The 23,566-nt window shown below is 39.0% G+C and overlaps 1 protein-coding gene across 1 annotated transcript in view; it reads left to right on the top strand.

The window, feature by feature from the left end:
* RNF144A (ring finger protein 144A) overlaps positions 1 to 18,575 on the top strand; it is a 69,162-nt gene extending 50,587 nt beyond the window's left edge. The window contains exons 3-8 of the mRNA XM_061354707.1: positions 5,962 to 6,066; positions 6,216 to 6,276; positions 7,341 to 7,548; positions 9,304 to 9,451; positions 10,746 to 10,835; positions 13,882 to 18,575. Of these exons, the coding sequence (XP_061210691.1) occupies positions 5,962 to 6,066; positions 6,216 to 6,276; positions 7,341 to 7,548; positions 9,304 to 9,451; positions 10,746 to 10,835; positions 13,882 to 14,013 (744 nt within the window). The 3' untranslated portion in view covers positions 14,014 to 18,575. The remainder of the gene's footprint in view (positions 1 to 5,961; positions 6,067 to 6,215; positions 6,277 to 7,340; positions 7,549 to 9,303; positions 9,452 to 10,745; positions 10,836 to 13,881) is intronic.
* The last annotated feature ends 4,991 nt before the right edge of the window (positions 18,576 to 23,566 follow it).

The raw sequence follows: 23,566 nt of genomic DNA, 5'->3' as shown, positions 1-23,566 counted from the left end.
AAAATACATGTGTATATATATCTATATATATATTTTTGGAAGTTTTTCTAATCTGGTTTGCAGATGATGCAGAATTTATAAGACCAGCAATTTAGTCTACATGTTAATAGTCCTCATACTTGGCAACATCTTACTCAGTTTGAGCTTTCTTCCCAGTATTGTTTTCCATTTTCCCTCTATGCATTGAGACTTAGGCTCATTAATTTTAGAATCAGATTTTGGGGTTCAAAAATGTTAAGAAGAACAATCTTTCGTGTTGAAAAAGCACGTCAGCCTTTCCTTGTGTTCCTGAAGTATGGTGCAAATCTCTTAGTGACTGTCAGTCCGAGGTGAAGGGTTATTTATCTGGTCAATATTTGTCAATCTACATATAACATTCACCTTTACCAAATGCTTTGCAAAAAAAATAATCATTCCTTTTCTTTTCAGAACTTGGTAAATGTCAGATTCCTTTCCTTTTATTTCTTTTTTTCCTTTTCAATTTTATCAGTAGGTGTTTGGGTTTTTTTTAAATGTTTCACCAATACCAGCATGTGATGATTTTGTGTGTAGTGCACATTCTGTTTTGGAATGGCTATGGCCTAGTGCCAGCACTAAAATACACTTTAATTTTTAAGGAAGAAATCAAACGATATGGTGATGATATTCTTGGCTCTGCAGTCCTGTCATGCTTTTTTGGCCTTTCCAAACCCATTGACTTATTTATAAAATTTCCCATATGACTTGGCACTAGCATCTGCAGTACTAGTGCAGTCAGAAATCTGCATTTTGACAAAATCCACCTAGAAGCAGTTAAGAAAATAATAGAGGACTATTTTTTGCCTTCCTAACTCTCAAATAAAAGATGATATCTTGAAAAGCCATTCCTTGTCTCCTGCAATAATGGCAATAACATGGTCTTAAAAGTAAATTTGTTGTAACTTTTCAAAAAGTTATACTCTTATAGTTAAAAAAGGGAGATGTTGATTAAAAATATCTTCAAGTGTTTTTAATTATGGGCATTCTGTATTGTAAAATTACCTTAAGCACCAAGTGAACACATTTTTCTGTCAAAGTAGATGGTAGATAAATACTGCCTCATGTGGAAACAATGAAAGTCAAATTCCTTTGTATGAATTATGATGGTTTTTATTTGGTTTTGGGTGTCAGGAGAAATAAGTCAAAGCACCATCATCAGAAATAGGCATAATTGTTGGTCAAATTGTCCTAACAGAAAATTAAAAGCCAGTCATTTTAATTGTTTATATTGAGATTTTTCTGTGGCCTATGCAGATTTGAATGTCTCTCTCTGGAGACATTCAAAACACGCCTGGACACGTTCCTGTGTAACCTTATCTAGGTGTTCCTGTTCCGGCAGGGGGATTGGACTAGATGATCTTTTGAGGTCCCTTCCAATCTCCAACATACTGTGATACTGTGAATGTGGCAGAGTAACATTATGAGTTATAGTTTGGAAGTTATGAAAAAATAACTATTTTGATTTTCACAGGGTATTTTGATTTTTATAGTGATATGCAAAATGATGTGCAGCTCTAAAGCAACAGCCCATCATCAATGGTCATTGAATATACCTTTCTGTGTGGCACAATCCTTGGTGTACAGAGGTTTGAAGTACAACACATCTTGCAGAGCTTTAAGTATTAGGCTATGGTTGGCAGCTTCAGAAAGGAAATCATTCCTTTATTAGCCATCTATCTATGAGGCCATAGCAAAAAAAAACTTGGATGTTCCCAATGTATATAGGTAGCTGATAGTAAAACTGCTGCTGAGTTGGGATCTCAGTTGATCTGGGCCAAAACTTCTCAAAGTGGATGTACTCCTGAGCTTTGTCATGGGGATAGCAAAGGACAGGAGGATTCTTGGATTACAAGGTGAAAGAAAAAGTCATCCAGACACCAGAAAAGACAATAGTGATGTGCTGGAGGAGAACAGGGCAGGCATGCACACAGTGTGCATATGCAGGGAAAAATACAGGTGTAATGCTCAGAGGAGCTAACCAGTCTCTTCAGGCTGATCGTAGCAGTAGTTTGAGCTTGTGTTACATTTTGAATTGCAGTTTATGTAATCTTATATTAAGTTTAAAATATAGTTTGTATAGTCTTAATATAGCTTATATGTAACATATATTGTGCAGTGCTTTGCTTTCCTTTGTCTACAGAAAATTATAAGCTATATGGCAGTTTTTATGGGATTCCCTGTATAACCTTCATATACGATGGTATGTTGCCATATCCTTTTAATTTAAAAATATATGAAGTTGTAAAATTGATGTTGGTGTATAGATCTGTATAGTTAAGGAACCAAACAATTTTGGTAGTCCTAGGGTTTCATCATATGATAATTGTTCTTCTGCTACCTTCAGTCATTTGGTATGCTGAAACTACTGCCATTACCTGTTCACTTATTGCAGCTGCAACATAAACCAGAGTAATTGCCTAACAGTTGTTATAAAATGACATCTTTCTTATAAAGCTCTTTTAGAACTGAAAGGCCACAATAAGGTCTTCCTGGAGTGTTCTCTTCTCCAGGCTGAACAGTCCAAACTCTCTTAGCCTTTCCCCAGAGGAGAGATGCTCCATCCCTTTAGACAGGTCTTCACTGTTCCAAGTGAAGATTGTTAGAGTACAGAAATGAAGTATAAAACTGAGTGCAAAGGAAATGCTTCTTCCTCTTATGAACTACTTCATTCACCAAAGAGTTACTTTTTTTGTGCACTGCTAAATTCTTACCCTGGTTTCATCATGTCAGACTAAACACAGAAGTGGAAATGTACAGAATAACCACCATCAGTTTTTGACAGGTTTAGAGTATATCCAAGTGTGACTTAATTTAAATATCATTTACTTATTTAGTTACTGAAATACAGTGAGGTTATGTAGGTGTTTTTTAAGAAAGGAAGAAGTGGAATTTAGCAAAAGTATTGCTTCAAATAAAAGCAACTTTCTGTTGACACAGGTCCTTTAAAGGAAGTCTAAATATGCTCCCCAGCATAATGGTTTTATAAAGGGTCAATTATCTTGTGACCTTATTCCTACTTCAGACCTTAGGTACCTAATTTCAGCTCCTGTTTTCTCTGAAAAAAACCCATGTCACACAGTTCATTTTGAAAGTTGTTTGGAGTGTCTTACAGTCTCACATTTTTTGTTCATCCTGTATACTGCTTTATTTCCTTAATGGAAGGGGTATAAAGATATTTTCTTCTAGGATGGGATCAACTATAAGCTGCATAGAAAATAAGCAACAATTCGTTTGTCATCTTTTTGTAGCTGTTTTGAAATGAATTTTTCATAGTGTATAACTGAGTACCTGATCCTACTATATTTTTACTTGCATGCTGGTGCATTTACAGTACTGTAGCCAGTTTAAAATTTACTGGCACAAGTGGCACATTTTGTGTCTGCTCCCGAGAGAAGCCACAGGTACCCTGTGCTTCAGGTTCTCCCTCAACCACTTTGGGTTGCTCCTTCTTCACCCAAGAATTCTCTGGAGTGAGAGTCTTAAGTGGACAGGATGTTTTTTTCCTCTGCCTAATTTAGAGTAATAATTCTTGCCCTTGAGATAGCATCTGCGTTCCCAGAAGGTGTAACATAAGAAGTTCACTTTGGCCATGCTGGTTTTGAGGAAGTAGGGGCCAGTGCCACATATGGGGATGGGGAAGGCCTTAGATAGTGCTTATAGCAGGGATTAACTTTGTCATTCCTTGGAAGATGTGAGGAAAGGGAAACAAGTCAAATAGGTTCCGGAAGTGGTCTGGTCGCAAACAGGTTGAAAAGGAGAATTTACCACGTTAATGATTAATGATGACAAAGCTCATTCAGCTTGAAAAGTACTTTCTGTAAGTGCTAAGTGCTGGCATTAAAAATGTATGCGTTTTCCTTTTAATCCACACTTGGCGTCTGCAAATGGAGGGGAAAAGGGAAAGCCAATACTGTCATTATAGCAACACTAATGCCTCTCTGCATCTGAAATCACAGTTTGCCAAGGCATGAGACCTAGGCTCTGGTTCTTGCAGAGCTTAGTCTGCTGTAGTTGCTGCTGCTAGTGGTCCTCTTGAATTGCTCTACTGCCTGCCCTGCAGAGCTATAAATGACCCTTGGAAACCTGCAAGTCAAAAATCTAAGTGAACAGTTCTCTTCATTGAATCCCTACTGATAAAAAGGAAGACTGTTATCTGTCACGTGGATTTTTCACACAGGTAATGCTTTTTAAGATATCCATTATCAGATATCTGTTTTCCTAAAAAAAAAAATAAAAAATAGGTCTGCTGTCTCAGTTGAATAGGAGACACAGGGAAGGGGACTCCGACAGACATGATTTGTTGTGCCTTTAAGGTGGTGGCATGTTGCCACCAGAAAAGCTGTATACTAGAGGACCAGAAAACGTGTGGGTAGGAAGTGAAGTTTTTGCTGCAGTCAAGCTGCAAAAGGTAAAAATCTAGAATAAAACATAAGTACAGGTAGCTGCAAAAGGTAAAAATCTAGAATAAAGCATTAATACAGGTAATAGGGGCTCTGAAAGGAGAAGAATAGACATCCAAGAGGCAGAACAGAAAGAGAAGAGGCTGAATGAGCAGACTGAAAGTCTGGACCTTACAGCCACAAGCCACATGCAAAGGGTTGGGCTGGAGATGTGCTCATTGATGTGCCTGTTCGATGGTGTGGTTGGAAGGAAGAAGCGGCTTTGTGCTCTGACCTGCAGTCAGGCACGCTGCACTTGGCAAGGTTAATGTAGCTCTTTGCCTACTCAGGCTGAAGATCTTAGGTCCTTTCCAACCCTAACTATTCTATGATTCTATGACGGTGAGTCAGCAGCTGCATACCTTTTGCAAGTTCTGTTTGAAAATGGTAATTGAAGTTCCTGGTTTGCCAGCTTGGTGCAGAGTGTGTAATCCTTCTCACCTCCCACCCAGCTGTATCCTGAGCTGGTTTTGTATCTTCAAATCACTCTGCTGTTGGTCTAGCGTCACACTTTATTCACATATCTGGTAACAGAGAGTTAGGGGCTTACTTTCTGTAGTTGTCTCCAGTTTGTCACAGTTAGCTGAACTGACAGGCAAGGTAACAGTGCTACAGGGTGACCCATCTGCTGGAAAGCAAATGCTCAATTGCTCTTTCTATGTAGCATCAGGCTGGTCTCCTCATCTTTGCTTCCCCAACAGACACTTATGCATCAGCTCTCACCATGATGTGGGAAATGTGGATGTGGAAGGGGGTGGTTGCTCTATAAGAATAATGAGGTTTGGTATTAATTTGCACTTAGTCTAAAATTTCCACCTTTATTCTCCATTTTGTTGATGGACCTGCAGTGCACTACTGTTAGATGCTACATTTGCAGTTATGACTTGAGTAAATTCCTGTGGTTGCTAGGGGAGAAAAGTGTTAGTATTACCAATATTTATTATTCAGTCCCCATGGAAACTGTAGTTCTCTGGAAGTCCTAATTCTCACATTTTTCTTTCCTATGGAAAAGATACGTCTTTAACCATGAAGTTCAGATAGTTATCTTCTAGAAATAGAAGGCAAGATGCACCACTCCTTTTTGCTTTCTGTTATGCTTGACAGATGTCTGTCTATGGATAGTTACTGCTTACTAAGCTGTGTTGTGGTTTCCAGTCACATAAAGATTTTTTGAGTGTGGTTAATCTAATTTTATCGTGGTGGTGTTTTATTATTTTTTCCCCTCCTAGCTCCTTGTTTGATTTATCCTTTTCCCCATTACTGTTATTTTTTAGCTTGCTGCGTGTCTTAAATGGAGGAAGAGTTATTTGATGTGGAAATGAACTTGCTGTTTGCTATTTAAAGGCATAACTGTGGCAAAAGCTGTGAGCATGGCCCATAGCTGTGAAAGGGGGACAGTAGTATTTGTATTTTCAAAGAATTCCCATTTCAAATGAAAGTGGTTAAAATAGTGACTGGTTTATTCTTGGTAGGACTGTCAACTCAGTCTTTGACTTTCTTACAGTGCCTAAAACAGTATGTGGAGCTTTTGATCAAAGAAGGTCTAGAAACAGCAATCAGTTGCCCTGATGCTGCCTGCCCAAAGCGAGGTCATCTGCAAGAAAATGAGGTATGCTCATACTGCAAGTGTTACAGCTGCCATTGTTGCCAACAGACATTTTTAATGCCCTCTAAATGTCACATATTTTGTCTCTGTTTGTTGAAAATGCCTTAGATTATTGCTGTTCCTAATTCGAAATTTGTCTTTTCCTTCAACAGATTGAGTGCATGGTTGCATCAGAAATCATGCAAAGGTATAAGAAGCTGCAGTTTGAAAGAGGTAACGCATGTAACACTACCCACTGCAAGGCTGTGGGAGTTGTATCACTCCAGAACGATCCCATAAATCAGAATCTAGCTGTGCCCATGCGCATTAAGTAGCATTATGCGTTAATCATTTGTCATCACAAAACAAACCACCACCACCAAAACAGTGAAAAAAAACCACAACCACAACAAAAAAAACCCTAAAATTGATTCTGTTCTTGACTGGATGATTCCCAGAACTGCAGCATTCTGGAAATGAACTAAGGAAAGAAAATGTCTATGTATTATGTTGCTCTATAGGAGGAGGAATGACTTTTTCTAGTTTTGCTATTTGACTACCAGTACTCCAGGGGCTGGGGAAGTAGACTGACCCCTTCTATGGAGCCACCATTATATCCTGTGATGCCACCTGGTGCAGAATTGCTAAGCACGTCTGTGTGTATAAAATGAACCTTGTTAATTTTTATGAGGATATAAGCTGACTGTGTCCCTATGGAGATGTGGAACTGTGTGGCTGTTGAGAACTTACAGTAAGGTTTGCTGAGGGCAACACCCAGCCTAGAAACCACTGAAATCATTGGGAAGCTTTTATTGACATCAGCGGGCTTTGAAACATGCAATGACTTGCCGGAAAGTAGCCTCCAAGAAAGGGCTGAAATTGTAACAGTCTTTTGCTATTGTTAATCATATGGTTACATTAGGGCAGAGGCCAACTTGAAATAGAGTCGTAATAGGCAAGGCACTGTAAAAACACTTTCTGATGGGTTATACCTGCATAGTATATGCTCTATTTAACTTGAAATACAACTGGAGAAAAATGCAACATCTCATTCTCAGAGCAAGTTTAGTTCAGTTAATGAAAGGGGGCAATTCAAACTTGGGAAACCCACTTGAGTTTGGTGCCTGTTTGCAAAGTAGGCCAGATTTATGTCTTCAATGGGTAGCATAAATTTAAGGGCTTCTTTTGAAAATGTGTGTCTTCAAGTGCCCTGCCAGTCAACCTCAGCTGGAATATATTGTTACAGAAGGCCGGTCTTGTAACCACCATTGAATTTGGTCTTTTGTGTACCTTTGCAGAAGTGCTTTTGGATCCGTGTCGGACTTGGTGTCCATCCTCTACTTGCCAGGCAGTTTGCCAGCTCCAGGAATCAAGCCCACAGGACCCCCAGCTGGTCCAGTGCAAAGCCTGCGACATTGAGTTCTGCTCTGCTTGCAGATCTAATTGGCATCCAGGTCAAGGCTGTCAAGAGAACATGCCAATCTCTTTTCTTCCGGGAGAAACAAGGTGAAGTATTGCAAAAGATCAATTATTTAGAAATTAAACACTCCATCTTTGAACAAACCAGAATGTGAATAGCGAAGAGGCATTTCCCTGATACTTTGTGTTAAAGCAGCTTTCCTTCACTTAGTCATTCCTATTCTTTTAATGCTGTATTCCAAAACTGGGTAGCTGACAGCCTCACTCCTTGCCACCAATCCCAGCAAAGCACCAAGTAGTTACTTTAGCCTTTGCCTGTTCACCCCAGTGGAAAAAATACAACTTCCAGGTAGCTCATGAGCTTCCCTTCAGAGAAAATATTGCTGCTGCTATTCTGGACAGCATGAAGGTTGGTAACATCATGCCAGACAGTGATTTATTTATTATTTTTTTTGATACCTTGTCAGTCATCCTAACTGCTGCATATTTGGCTAACGATTTTAAGACCCGTTTCAAGCCATTTCCAGTGGCATACTGAAGCCAGTGAATAAGAAAGGTCATCGTGCATGTGGACCACATAATGTCTGCAGCCTTGGACCTACCTATTCATAACTTGCCTTCTTCTTTCATGCTTTGCTGTAACAGATGACTAACTATGATGATGTCATGATGTGTTCTTGGTCAAATGTAGTAATTTTTGCACATGCTTTTTGTGTGTGCTTGATCAGAACTGCAGCTTACTAGACTTCATGGCAAGGTAAAAAACTTTATCTATTTTCCTTAGTGTTTTGGTTGCTTTTAGGTTTTATTTCATGCTTCATTTTTTACTCCATTGAAGTCTATTCTACCATTATTTTAGAGCATATTGTGCCATTAGCTACTGTGTGTTTTGAGTTTCATATACAGTTTAAGGTTTCAAAGCATTTTTCTGTAATACGGTTGCTTGTAGTGTAACCAACAAGTGTGTATCCTTTTATCCTGCCACTGGGCAAAGCAATTGATCAAGGGTCAGTCCTGTTTTCAGCAAATTGTTGCTTCCCCATCAGTCATTCTTGTATCTCCCACTGGCAGTAGCTGCTGGAAGTGTCATTTGTTAAAGTACAATTTGGTTGTTAGTGTGCAAAAATCTGCATATGGTAGAAAGATACTCAAGGGAAATAAATGTTCTTCCAGTGTTTCCACATTCCTCTGCATTGTGCCCACTGTATAAAAGAACATCCTGTGGTTTTGCAGTCATGCAAGATGAGAAGTGGTGCTTACCCTAACTCATGACCAGTGGCTGGTTAGGATAGTGCTAGAGATGAAGAGATCAACTCTGAAAGAACAGGATGCTCTCCAAACCTCATGGTTCCCCATATGGAGGGAAATTCCTAAGGAGGATCCTTAAGGAGGCAAGCAATCTATCCCTGGTGCCCCAGTCTGAAGGAATGTGGTCTGGGCTTCTTGTGTCATTCAGGGATTGCTTCCTCTTCTGAGGAAGAAGGGAGGAAAATGATCTAGACATACAAAGCATTTAGGTGTGAACAGGAGAAAACTATCTAATATCTATTACTATCAATAGATAACAAAAACAGTTGGCAACTTATGGTTGGCAACTTATGTGGTAAAGAAAATGTCCTGAATCTTACATAGGCACTGTAGTCATTAAACATTTTTTTTTTCATTGAGATATGTTTGAAAAATGGAGTATAGCTAAAATATCTGATTAGTGAAAGTGAATTCAATACCTGGATCTCTAGTATTATTTTTTTTTAAGTGAAAAAGTAGGCTTACCTTCTTAGTATGGTTCTTCCTAAACTGACACAGCCACACATTTTACTAATTCCTCATTCCGTCCCACAGTTCAGTTTTTAAAATGGAAGAAGATGATGCCCCAATCAAACGCTGTCCAAAGTGTAAAGTTTACATTGAACGAGATGAAGGCTGTGCCCAAATGATGTGTAAGAACTGCAAACATGCTTTTTGCTGGTACTGCCTGGAATCTCTTGATGTGAGTACATGCCATGCACTCTGGTTCTCAGAAGCTTCATTGCTTTTCCATCCAGCTATCTTGTTAATCAATTAAATAGTAGTTCAGTAGCTTCTGCCCAACTGGCAGCCAACCAGAGCTGATTCTGGTAATCTGATAGGATTTCTATGCTCTGTTTTACTTGTCTGACCTGTGTGATTTCAGCATTTTGCCTATGTGAGTCAGTAAATAATTATGAAGAAGTAAAATTTTATGAAAATATTCTGTTTGAAATCTTTACAATGAAACTAACACATGGGAGAGGTCTTTTTTGTTTGTTTGTTTGTTTTTTTGCTTTATAATACTTCACTTAATACTGACTTTCCAGTGTCCCCCTCCTTGAAGGAGTTACCGGATGATTATAACAATGTTCTTAGTCTGTGGAAGTTTAACAGACAAACTCTAGATTTGGTGCGTCACCATGCAGGAGACTAGCAGTCAGATTTGTTTACTGTTCATTGTATTCTGTGAGACAAGAAATAGATCTGACATATGAAAAAGAATACAGTGTTCTCCTAGCATTAGGAATTTGTCAGTCTATAACCTGCTGCTGTCATATGTTTATGTTATTTTAAAAATCAGCCTGTTATCATGCCCAAGGATCAGAGTATATATAATATGCAACATCTGTTTCCGTGCCATCTGTTTTATTTTATAACATTGTTAACAATAGCAAAGGAAATGTTTTAGACTCCCGAAAGCTATTCAGATTCAGTGGTTGTCCCATTTGAATGCTTTACGGTCCTTAAGTCTCAGTCTTCTTATGTGCTCAGTTAAAAAACGGTGTTCTGTTGGTACTAGGCCTGCTATCTTGTCTGGTTTGTAAAAGGTCAGATAGGGACATCATTTATCAAAATTCTATATTATCCTTTTCTTCTTCAGCTAGTAAAAGGAACCAACTTTGGGCAGTCTGTGATACAAGTATTCCTTTTCCTTTGTTCTTTCTGTGTGTGTTCAAGATATATGCAGTTGTCAGCTTATCTTCTTGGATCCTCTTGCTAAACTCCATGCTAGCATTTAAATACGCAGCTTGAGAGTCTTTGAGAGAAGAATTCATTATAGATATATAACATTTGCTAAATAAACCTTTTTGTGAAGACACTTTAACTGTAAACAAAGCCCTTTGGAAAGGTTGGACTTGACCATATCCACTTTACTGAGCTTTTATCTTCCTGTGGAATTCCTGGTTATAAGTTCTCAGGAAATAGTACTTTATAACTTGAAGAAGAGTTTGTACTTCTGTTTATTGCCTACTTTTTCATTTAATATTTTGTAGGATGATTTTCTCCTTATACATTATGACAAAGGACCTTGTCGAAACAAGCTGGGCCACTCCAGGGCATCAGTTATTTGGCACAGAACGCAGGTAAAGCTCAGATCTTTAAAAGCTCTTTACAGGTCTATTACTGTCATAGTGCCTTCCTTTGCCGTACTCATTTTAATACCTTAGGATAAATTTCTTGTGCCAAATGGTAACTGATTTTCATAGCAGCTCTAGAGGGCAATAGCTTAGAGAGGTTAGCTATCCCAGAGAGGACAGTCCTTGACAGAAAGCCACTGAGAACTAGAAGGGGTATGTTTGCAGAGCTAGTTAAGTGCCAATCCAGATATGTTCTCAGTAAACCTGGAGGATGAACTAGGTTGACACCATCCATATTATTAACAGGAAGCTCATCATGGAAGGGATCTTTAGCTTCAGATCCAGAACTGGAAATGAATTAGCCCAAGTATGCTAGGTATCTTGTTATGTACTCCAGTTGACCCATTCATGTAAGTTGGATAGAAGGTAACCCTCTGAGTTTATCAGTAGTTGCAAACACAGATTCAAGCTGACAAAGAGTATGGGGATACTTCTTGTTGTCTGGATCCAGTTTTGCTGGACCCAGCATGAATGCTAGTAATGAAAAAGCTCTCTGCATTACTTTCTATGCATATAATGTAAATGCTAGTGTGTGACTTGGTCCAATCTAGTGCCTTCGTAGTCATTTCAGAGATACAGGAACATCTGGGTATCTGAGTCGTCTCTTCCTAAATTAACTGTATGCTAGTAAAACACTACCTTAGCTTGAGATGAAGTGCTTTGCTTGAAGTACAGATTTCTTTCCATTTGACTGTATACACCAAGTCTAGAGAATAAACTCCAAGCCTGGACAGGCAGCTAAACAGAAATAAAAGGTGGAGGATTTCATTCCTCTCCCTCTGCATATGCCCCTTGGCGCTGAGCAATGGACTGGGTTTTGCTTGGCTTACTCAATGGTATCTTAGAAAGTCTATGGATACATAAGCTTTCTTGATATATCTGTAATATGAGGTGATTAATCTGATACTTGGAATTTGTTCTTAGCTACAGAATTTGGTGCAGATATGTTTGATAGACAGTATGCTTGATGTTTTGGTCATTGTTAAGAAAGAAAGTGACAATTTACCAATCAGGATGTAATTCTGCTAAATCCACTAAAACTAAATCAACTTTGCAATTGTTTCCTTATGTTAAGTCTCTTTTGAGTATTTATCCAAGGTAAACTGAAGTGAGTATTTGGTTTGTTGTTTGTGGATTTAAAAAAAATATTTGTTTTGGCCAGAGGGGATGGCTTGATGCTGAGTAGGGCAGCAACTTCTTCAGAAGCAACAAAACCAAGTAGAACATGAGTAAGTAATACTCAGCAAGCAGTTTTGTTTAAAAAAGAAATAAAAAAATGCACCCCCCACCCCCCCCAACTAACTAAATAAATAAACACAAATAAAATGAAACTTAATTAATTCTTTGATGTTGTATTGAGGCTGGAAGGAAGGTGTAAATAGGTATCTCAAAAATTACCAGTAGTCAGTTTGGTCCACTTGATTGCTAACTTCCAGCTTGGCTCTGTCTGACCAGTGCACTCTTAGCCCAGGCTGCAAAGAGTTAGGCAAGAGCATGCTGTCTCCAAAAAGCAGTATGGCAGTAGTTGCAGCTCACAGCTTGCAAAGGAGATGAGAATTTAGCTCTGATTTATGCCTGCAGTAAGTAAATGCAGAGATTAAAATGGAAGTTGCATCAGATTGTCAGCGCCTCTGATAAAAAGAATGCACGAGGAAACGTGCACACCTCTGAAGCTGAAAAAGAAATTGCTCTTGGCAAGAAAAAACACTTTTAGGGCAAGGAAGTTTGAGCTCCTTATCCCTGGACAGCAAAAAGCCAAGATCGAAAGAATTTGGCTAGGAGGAGGTAGCAGTGACTGCTGTCCCACAGCGCCATCTCCCGCAACCGGCCTTTCCTTTCAAGCCCTTGTCCGAAAGTCCCTGAATAGTGGAATTGAAAAAAGAAATAGAAAGTAATCAGAACAAGAAATTGTCCGTGGCCGACAAAAATACTAGTAAATCATTCCATCTATACCATAGCTAATTAAATATTTGCCAGTTAATTGAAGCAGCATATCTAGCCCTGGCTGGAAGAATTCTTAATGAGTACTGCACTCTTCATTTTGCCTTCTCTTGTGAGGTTTTGCTGGCAGATTAGCATTCCCCCCCTGCCTTCTTTATTCCAAATTATTCACAGGCATTCTCATGTGAATAAATCTAAATTATTTTTTCAAACAATTTGTGGGCATACTGTTGCAGCATTACTGTTACAGTTGCCTGTGACATATGGGAAACTTCCTCAGGCAATGAACCTCAACCTTATTTTTTTAAAATAATTTCCCAAATTTAAACACTGTGGAAACTAATAGAGTTTGGCACTGACAGGGTGGATGGGTCTGTGGTCCTATGCCTGTGCTGGGAAATGGGTGATCAATGAATGTCAGTGAAAAAAGGTGCTTTTAGATAGAGTTAGGTCATATCCTCTGAAGCAGCTGGATGAGCTCAGGTCTGACTGCAAAAAGCCATTGCATATGCAGAGTCCTATAGAGTTTGTAACTGGTGGCTGAGATTCCCAAGCTTGTTTTCCTGCTGGTGGGAAACTTGTGAGAGTACTCACGGATCTCTGTGAACAGCATGAAAACCTTTGGAGCTTTCACCAGTAAAAAAGGGAACACCTTGAAATGAGAGTCTCAAATTCACTTGTAGTCTTGATCCTGATATTTAATATTTAGGTTTGATCAAGAAGAAAGTATCTTGTTGGTTGCTTCATTAGTTGTTTGAGATATAGCAAAACTCAAAAAGGCAAATAACCATCTGCATCACTTTGTGTGATGGGACTGAGTTGTGCAGCATGGTTCTGACTGAAGCAAAGAAACATGACCGTTCACTCTCTGATATCATTCATGGTTACTGATCACAGGAGCTGACTAGTGTACAACTGGGGCAAAGTCCTGGCTCTGGTAAGGTCAATGGCATTTGCTCAGATCTTTTTGAAGAGCACTAATGCTGACATGATGTCAACAGAATTTAGACAACTGCTATCCCTAACACAGTGCTATTCCTTTCTCTTGCAGGTGGTAGGAATTTTTGCAGGATTTGGTCTTCTACTTTTGGTGGCCTCCCCTTTCCTTCTCCTTGCTACACCATTTGTTCTGTGCTGCAAGTGCAAATGTAATAAAGGAGATGATGACCCTCTACCTACCTAGACTGAGAAGACTGGACTCATCACAACATGTGTTTTGATCTTATTGTTGCTGTTGATGTTTCCCTCTTGCACTTATATTTCTGTAGCCTTACTTGCCCCATTCTGCTTTTCATTGACACATAGTCTTGGTTCCAGGAACTGTTGTTACTACTGTTGCATAGATCAATCAATAATAGACAAGGAGGATAATGGAAGGCAAAATTGGTGCTAAAGGGAGACCATGGACCTGGGTAGTTATCTGAAATTAAGAGGTAATAATGCTAAAAATAATGCAAAAAGTTTCTGCTGCCCTGTGGTGGACTGGGAAATGTACTGAATGGTATCAGCAAAACAAGCTGAAAATGCATACAAATCTAACTTTCTGCATATCTGTTCGCTTCCGAATTTGGTGTCTTATTCCTGTATATATTTAAGTTGCCGATCATGTAAATCAGTCAACTTATTGTGACTTTTACTATGTTTACTACACATCTGTTTTTGTTAAAGCCATGACAATGTCCTTTTTAGTACCTATTTTTTCAAGTATAACAAAATCAGTAAGGTGCATATAGGCCATCCTATGCCTTTCTTCAAATTTGGGGAGGGTTAGAAGGACAAGGTTGGTCCTGTTGCCTTCCAGAAATTTTATGAAGTCTTATAAGAAATTTGTTAGATTGAAAGCTACATTTTAAAAATGAATTGATGAAGCAGTAAGGTTGAGTGGTGACACAAACCTACTGTCTAATCACAGTTCTTTTAAAAATGCATTGATGGTATTGATTACCGCTGGACCACTAGCGTTTTTCTGAACTGTTATTTTTTGCTGTTGTTTAGGGTTCTGCTACACTTATAGGGCTACATAACTTCTAATCCAGGTATCTTAATCTTTTTATATAGAGAGAGATATATATATAATCCTATTTAAACCAAATGTGTAAATAGCTGTGCTATTGAAATATTTTGGAAGTTCAAGATAGCTTGCTTCTGTCTTTAGGGTAATTATTAAAAAAATACAGGACTAACTTTACTATTTAGACTCTTGGCTTATCAATGAACCTTTCTTTTTAAGTATAAAAATGTAGCAGGGTTGTCCCTGTAGTTAATAATAAAAATGCCTGGGATGTTTGTGGGAGTTGTACTTTTCCCTTTAAACTATTTAGCCCGTTTTCAGAGTTAACATTGTATGATGTATGGTGTGTGCCGTTAATAACAGTACTGTGATGAAACAGTTTTTATTTGAAAAGTAATCACTTGATTTGATAGTTTTGCAGCATTCTCAGTGCTGTGTTTCCAGGGTGGTAAAGTGTGCTAGTCAGCATCATATTAATCATCATTGTTTCTCTTTAGAAATATTTTGTTGAAAACCATTTTTGTCTGATTTCAAAAGCCTACAAGGATTTGACTAATAACTTCTTGCCATGAAATATGAAGCACCTGAATGTGTATGTCTGTGTGTAGTACTGAAGGAAAACATTCTTCTGAATGGCTCATGGACTGAAGTTTGACTGTGTATTTTTCATCATTATTTATTTCTGTGCATTATTGATGTACTGAGATGGATAAATAGCCACGATAAATTTGCACTGAAAATATATTAAGGCCCTTAAATGCAACTGCTGATGGCTGCTGCCACAGGCTGGGAATATGTTTTCACATCTTAAGGAAATGACTCCTTTCTTTATTATCTTCTGTTTTGTACTGTCTGTCCGTTAAATAAAAAGACTGCAGGGTACAGTTTTGGAAAGGGCCACTGTCTTTTTATAAAGCTACTCTAGAATTTCTTCTCCTCCCCCTTCTGGCAAGTTTAATAGTATCCAAATTCAGACTGTATCTAACCACAGATTTTAGCTCCAGGAGCTGAAGGTTATCTGCAGATTACTCCTTTGGCTTGATTTTAATGACTGAAGAAAAAGGATAGCTGGTTTCCAGCAAGTCTGAACTCCTTGTGATATCTTCAGATTGTTCATGGCAATGCACAGTTCAGACCTTCTGTTATCAGGATGTTTTTAGGATTTTAGCTATCTTTGTTATTAAAAATTGCTCAGTTGCTCAAAATATGTGTAGGAGGTCTGGGTAGTGCATTCTATCTCTGTTTGGCAGCCCCAAAGGAGTGTGTGACGCACTGCTGAGGTCAGTGGGCAGTAAAGTGGTTATCTGACTCTGGCAGCACCTCAGTACATGCTCCAGAGATACCCTAAGCCGAGCACCTGGGTTGTCCTGAGTCATAGCGTCAATGTGCAGAAACAATGGAAACCCTTCTGCGAAGGACAGCTTCCTGCAGGTAAGCTTCAACTATGGCCTTTCAGCCTTGGCCCTGTAATTCTGTTTAACTGGAGAAAAACAAAATAGACAACAGGACATAAAAATTTCATGGGTTGTTGGTTTTCTAATTGGGAGCACCGAGGGATTTGCCTGTATGTGGCAGTGGTTCTAATGACTGCTTCTACTACTGGGATGATAGTAAACCGCAGAGGCACAGTGGCCTGTTAGCTGTACTGGAGTGTCCTGGTATGAGGTTTATTTTCTCTTTGCCTTTCTTAGAGACAGCCTTTATATAGCAATACAGCAAAACTTGAGTTTTCCATGGTACTGTGTGGCCAGTTAATAATCAATGTCAAAATTAATGCATTTCTAGATTTAAAAAAGAAGAAAAAAAAAAGGCCTTTATAAATACAGACTTTTTAAATAACAGTTTATAATCAGTGCTCACAGGTAACATATATAATCAGAAAACTATGTAATTCTGTCAGTATATCTCTGTCTCTGAGCTTAACATACTTGAATTGCTACTGGAGATTTTTATGACATATCACTTGTTTCACACCCTGGCTGTTGGGATAGACTATATGCCTACATATATGTACCAAATACCTAATAATTTCAGGTTTGCTAAATGTCATTCCATCTGTATTCTTCTCGGGGATTTTATTTTGTTATGTTACTTTTGTAATGCTGATTTGTTTCCAAAGTAGCAACTTCTGGTGATGATGTATTGAGTTCAGGGTGGTTTTATGTTGCAGCTTATGTTGATAGTGTGGCATTTAATACCCTGAAACTGAACTGTAAATACTTAAACTCTGACATTTAAACCCCTGCCATGGAAAAGCAAATATATGTCTCTGCTGCTTTTCACATGAAATTCTGTTGCATCAGCTTTGGCTTTTTAGATTTTCACTGGAAAAATAAGATTCACTGCATGATTCTGTTGCAGTTTTATGGTTAAACTGTTATTTAGGTTTTTTGCATTTCTTAAATGTTGTTTTTAATGGAGTTTGTAACAGTACATCGTTTGCATGTTCTGTTGGGGTGAAGCAGTGTCATATCTGGTGCGCAAGTGTGGAGTCCAGGCTCCAGAGTTGCCTTTCATTAGCTGGGCTGAAGTCAGACCTGAGAGAGATCAGTAGCGCAGCCTGCACAAACTTCAGCAGCCGTAGCATTGAGTTTTGCCCATGTGATATTGGACAAGTCACTTATCTCCTTTTACCTCAGTTTAACCATCTTTTAAATTGATGGGCCAGTGTTTGCTTATCTCACAGGAAGGCTGTGAGGGCAAATTCATTGGTTTTTGAGTCTCTTCAAGATTCTGTGATGAAAGTTTATATATAAATTCTTACAGCAGTTTTATGTTAATATTTCAATTTTATTCATGTTGGCATTCATCCTGAAACCTCCTACTACTGACTTCAGCATGCCAAGAGTTTAGGATGCTTTCCCCCACATACCAAGCAGCGTGATCTTTCCTCAAATACTCTGGCTTATGAATTAGGCAAAATCCCAAATAAGAGCTGACTGGATCAACTTTCATCATACTGTTGATCTTCTGACATGCAGGAAACACAATCAGAAGTAGTGAAAAGCTCTCTTGTTTATGGAGCTGACGTGATAAAATATTCATAGATCAGAAAAAGATGAAGTGCTTTTGATTTAAAATTGTTATGGGCAGGAAAATAAAAATGAAGTTTTGTGCATTTCATCTGTAGGCCTTTTACTGTGTAGGAATTAATATATTTAATACAGGCTGTTTTCATCCCAGTGAGGTAGAGCATGCATAAAGCTTTATGCAGGGTTGTTTTTTTTAAAACCAAAGTTTGTACATTTCACATAATCTAAAATCCTGAGGAAAACAGTTAGAATACAGTTGTTGATGACAGTGATATTAAAGACATCAAAAAAGCCTGCATCAGCGCTTAATTGCTAATGCACTTATACTAAGTAAGGCATGCTGTTTGTGTTTATGGCCCTGTGGTCTCCATTATTGCTTTGATTTGTGTATCTCTTATAAAGGATTCCAGGAACATTAGGTACAGGTGTGTGGTACATAACTGAACCTTTCTTGTTCATTTTATCATGGATGTATTTTAAACTTGTATAGGTATAAGCATGAAGGAGTCATGCATATGTATAGATAATGTATCTGACCAGTGTAAAACTAGTTCTGTTGATGTATTTGAAATGTAAGTACATTTTGTGCCACTAACACTGTGATGTATAAAAGAACTGTTGAATGACTTTTAATGTTGTGTTTTGTACTTTGAATCATATTGAAGAGTTTAATTTGTAATTTCAATAGATATTTTAAATGAATGTGTCTCCTGTGATTCTTCATAGTGATATTTCAGTGTTTTATGTTCACTAAAGAAAAGTGCTTTTGTTATGATAGGACTCTGTGCTTGTCTGCCTCTCAGTCCTTCAGAGCAAGCACAGCCTGTCAACTAGAGACTTCCTGCCCCCCTCTGAGCATCACTGTGGTTTCCGATTCATCATCTTCCAGCTTAGCCAAAAGAGTGAATCTGAGTACCTTCAGAGCTAATTTGAGCCACAGCTGGGTCTTTGGTCCAACTCCTGTTACAGTCCACTGATACACACTCCAGCTGGGTGGATGTGCTGCTTCGGGGATCACTCTGAGATGGGTGTATATTCTTGCATCACAGGTTTAAGCCTGGTGGAAGTGGCTGTGAGCAGCTTGTATTCCCTTTTGTCTGGTCTTGTGGAAGCACAGCTTTTAAAAACAAAGCCCAGTCTCCTGACCAAGAGAGCATACTTAACTCTTTGGCAGTGGGAATTGGCTCTCATGTTCTTGACTCCATTAATTCGTTCTTTGCATTTTGCCTGAACTGCATCTGAGGATTCCTTCAGCTCCCAGAGTTTTTTCACTTGTTAGGATAATTGCCTGTACCCGTAAAAAAAGCACAGGCACAATTTCTTCAAAGATGGTATTATGCCTCTATGTGCTTTATACTTGGCAATTTAAGAAAAATCAGGGCCATATAATAGCTGCTGCTCAGTCATTCCTTCTTTTGCTTATATGGAGCATAATGATTTTTTCTCCGTAGGGAAAGATCAGTTGAGACATTTTGTTCAATTAATTCGGCAGAAAATAGTCTATAAATGCCACAAGGGGTTTGACCTATGCTAGGAAAAGTTATTAACAAAGCAATCTTTCTGCTTTCTTCCTCTGCTCCCATAGTCTATTGCTTCCAATTAGGTATGTTTTGCTTTGCAGTTTTCTTTTAGAGAAAAGGATCATTTCTCAGTCAATTGCAATTATTAGTTTAATAATGTTGAGCTCCTGGATGTTTCTTCTAGGTTCAGAGTACCTTGCCAGAGAAGGATTTTCTTACCAGTGCCTTCAGCTGCGTGAGTGGGTTTCTGCAGCACCAGTCTGTAATTCTGATTACAGAATCAAGCACTGCAGAAACTCTGAGTAACAAACTTCAGGGCCTCAACTGTATAAAATTAAAACATTTAAGTTGAATTTTTAAATGGCAAACTTTAAACTTAAATGGCAAATGTTCTGGTAAATAGTGTCCGTGATCATCTAGTTACCAGAGGTAACCCACATTTATCATAATAAGTTCGGCTAGGAGGGACCCGAGCCCCAGAATAACTCCTGAACTATGTATGGGCTCTGGATGGGAGAGTTCAGGTCAAAATCATGCCATTTAACTGTCCTCTAAGAACAGATCCATTGAGACAATTGAATCCCACAGCACAAAAAACACTGTGCTAGTTCTAGCATTCTGCTAGTTAAAATGGTACTAATAGAGATGTGGCTGTAGAAATTGAATCAGGTACACACACAGGTATGGGTGTAGTGCTAAAGATTGCTACTGCCAACCTGCAAGCACAATGCATCCACTGCAGTTGTGGTGTCTGTTGGAGATCATCTAGGATGTTTCTCGTAAGAGATTTTGTGCTGTGGCTACTTGCCTGTTAAGCAGTGTATCTATAACAAGTGTATTTATGCAGGATATAAAGACACTGATGGAACTTTTGCTGATTCTGAAAATGAAAAGGCTGTTTTGTACAAGGAAGCATTTGCAGACTGCACTCTGGGAACCCAGATTCAGCCTTGAATCCGACCCCATGTCATTATGAGGTTCGTCATAACATTCAGGTGTCTGGCTGACTGGTAGTCAGTGCAAAGACACATATCCTGGGTCTATGGGACATTTTGCTTACCATATGATGCTTACTGAGATAGCTGTTTAGACAGCTTAGCTTTCTCAGTGTCTCAAGATGCTTCTCTGGTGTTTATTTTCCCCACCCACTTTGATGACAGAAGAAGTCTATGCAGCTGTCTTTGTCCAGGCATAAAACTTTTACATGACTAAAACCGAATGACACAGTCATAGAGTGCCTACTGTAAGTACTGCTTTCAGATACCAGAGCAGAACTTGTTATAAATTAGAACCACGTTACTCTGCTCCCATACAGTGTTTCCAGATAAATGTGTGTAATGTGTGTATGATGACTATAACTGAATGCATATGTGGCACATATACAAACTGTTTAGATGCTGTAAATCATACAAACCAACTCATGCAAGCAATGGAAGAGCACTTCAGAGACTGGATAGTCCAGTTCTTTTGTGGTGTTTGTGCACAGGGGAGAACAATGTCAAGCTATATGTGCTAACAGGTAATTTATTCCTGGTGTTCCTTGGTCACTTTTTTCTTTTTTTTTTAATAAAAAAACCCCAAATGAATACCACAATCAGTGCATAAACTCTAAATTTAAACCTAGCTCTCAAGGGAGAGAGCCCCTGGGAGTAAATTCTAATGTCCACAATGCCATTTTCTAAAATCTGAATGTAAATATGTGTGTCTTGCTGATATGTAGTACTTTGTTTTTATGCACAGCGTGTCCTTAAAGGTCAAATGTGGATTCTAGTCAGTGTAGGTTATATATGGCTACAGGGAGAAGAAATTCTACTATGCAATTTTATAGAGCAGGAAATCTGATCTATGCTGATTGTCCGTATTAAATAGATGTATGAAGGTTCTGGGATATTTTTTGTAGCTTTACATGGAATAAAGTGTATTAAGAAAAGAGCTAAATCACTTCCTCATTCAAAACACTGCCTTTTTTTCTCCAGGTAGCTGGAGCTGGAAAAGTAAAAACAAATGTCTATACATTGAGTAAAGTGGGACTCCACATATGCTATTAATTGGATGCTCAGGGCCCATTAAAATCGATTAGTCTTTCCATTACTTTCTAGTGAGTTTGGTTTTGCATTTTAGGTGAGCAATGAGCTCATCTTTCTGCGTAAGAGCTCACTGTGACAGAGAGCTGTGGGTTTCTGACAGGGTTTTCGCTGCCAGTGATTCACTTCAATTGACATGATCTGTTTTGTGTGACAGAATACAAGAGACTGATTTCAGTGTGGACCTATAAGAGTAGAAAGCTCTGTAAGATTAAAAGAGAGTGAACATTATGCACTAATATAGCGGGTTCTGTAGGCCTGACCTGCTCATACCAGTCTAAATTAAAGTCTGCAGGCTCAGCCGTTCTTGAGATCTACACTGCTGTGATTTATTCTTGAGAATGATTACAAACAAACACGTTTTTTTTCTCTTTACTCCATTGAGATGATGTTTTGGATTTTGGTGGGTGGCAGAAATGCTTGAGCTGCCTCAAAATCCTGAGGTTTCATTATATTTTCAGAATGGCACTGTCATTTTGTGGGATTAACCACAGGAGAAATGCATGGGATTGTGCAAGATTTCATTTAAAAACTGTCTTGGCAGATGAGCAGAATGCAGCATTCCTTTCTTTATTTTCATGCCTCAGTAATTAATAGTGTACTCTTTGAAGCTGCATGTGAGTTCTATGATGGGTATAGGTAAAGTGAGGGATGCCCGGGATGTAATATGGATAAACTTTTCTTGGTGTACTAGAAAAGGTGGTGGAGAGTGTATTTTAAGCCCTTGCAGGGAGCGGTGGTGCTGTGAGCCAGCAGGGTGCAGCCTCGGAACGCCATCGCGGGCAGCAAGCGCTGGCTTGCTTGGAGAAATCCCTTTTAACAAGGTTTCTATCTCAAGCTTTTAAAGTCTGTGCTTCCAAACCTTCACAGAGTTAATTGTAATGATATCATGGCTAAAAATAACGATGTTATGATGGGCCTGCACACTCTGCTGGGGCTGTTCTAGTCTCTGAAAATTAACATATTATTGCTTCTGTTCTCTGAGAGTATGTGAATCTTTTCTGAAAGTGAAAAAGCCAAAGTATTTGAACCTCCAGAAAATTGATATACACATAGAGATGCCTCAATCTGCAAATGTAAAATGAGAGGTGCAAACCAGAAGTCTCTTTCAAAATGCCATGTTCAGAGAGCACTGACTAACCACACTGAGAGAAAGGGAACACTACACATCAGTTGGCTCAAAACAGTTTAAGTATTGGCTAATAACATTGCATCTTCTTGATATTTTATAATTGACGGATGTTGTAACTGAGCCAAATTATTCTTTCTCCCTTCCTACCCACGCCTGCTGTTGTATCTATGTTCCTCAATACAGATGTTCAGCAGGAACAATGCAACTGTCCAAACAATAACTCTAACCAAAGTCAAGATGTTTGGCAGGGGAGGCAAGCTGATGGGGGTTGCTGTGAGTCCCTCTGCCTTTACCTCACTCTGTTTATATATGTTCCAATGTTCATGTGTCTTCCTTTCCCCCCTCCAAGCGTATCTGACTAAAGCTAAGTGAAAAGTTAGTTTCTTGTGGTTTTTGTGGCCTAGAGTTACGTTTCAGGATCCTGCCAACACTAACATAAACTAACTTTTAAAGAAAATATAATGTGCCATTCTGGCTGCCACCATGTCCTCGCCAAACTTCCAGGGACTCCTGGGAAACTTCTGGTTCATGCCAGTTGCAGCCTGTTAGGGATGTGTTTGGAGCATGTGTTTCAGCTGGATCAATTTTTCCTGTCCAGGACTTTGCAATTATCTTATGCAAAATGGTGCACAGTGTGTCTTACCAGACTGCTAATAATTCGCTCCCACCATACACACTGCATTGCATTCAGCATATTGCCCCAGCCTTCAGCATTGGTCAGGCAGCTACAGACTGAGGAACTTCTCAGTGTAGGATGCCTCCAGCCTATCAGTGCTGCTTGCAACTCTTCTGTCTTCCTAGGAGGAGGGTATGGTTCTGGGTGCAGAGCAGCATTGTGTGTTGAAGAATGGCCCGCGGAAGATGCAAGCCTACAGGAGCTGTCTCCCTGCTTCCCACAGTACGAAACTAAGAGCAGAGATACCCAGAGCAGCAGAAGGGAGAGGTGCTAGAAAAGAG

This window comes from Neopsephotus bourkii, unplaced genomic scaffold (genome assembly GCF_033783945.1).
Source record: "Neopsephotus bourkii isolate Nb327-2 ecotype Australia unplaced genomic scaffold, CSIRO-AGI_Nbou_v1 NB_74, whole genome shotgun sequence".
NCBI classification, from domain to species: domain Eukaryota; kingdom Metazoa; phylum Chordata; class Aves; order Psittaciformes; family Psittacidae; genus Neopsephotus; species Neopsephotus bourkii.
This window is presented reverse-complemented; position numbering and strand designations above follow the sequence as displayed.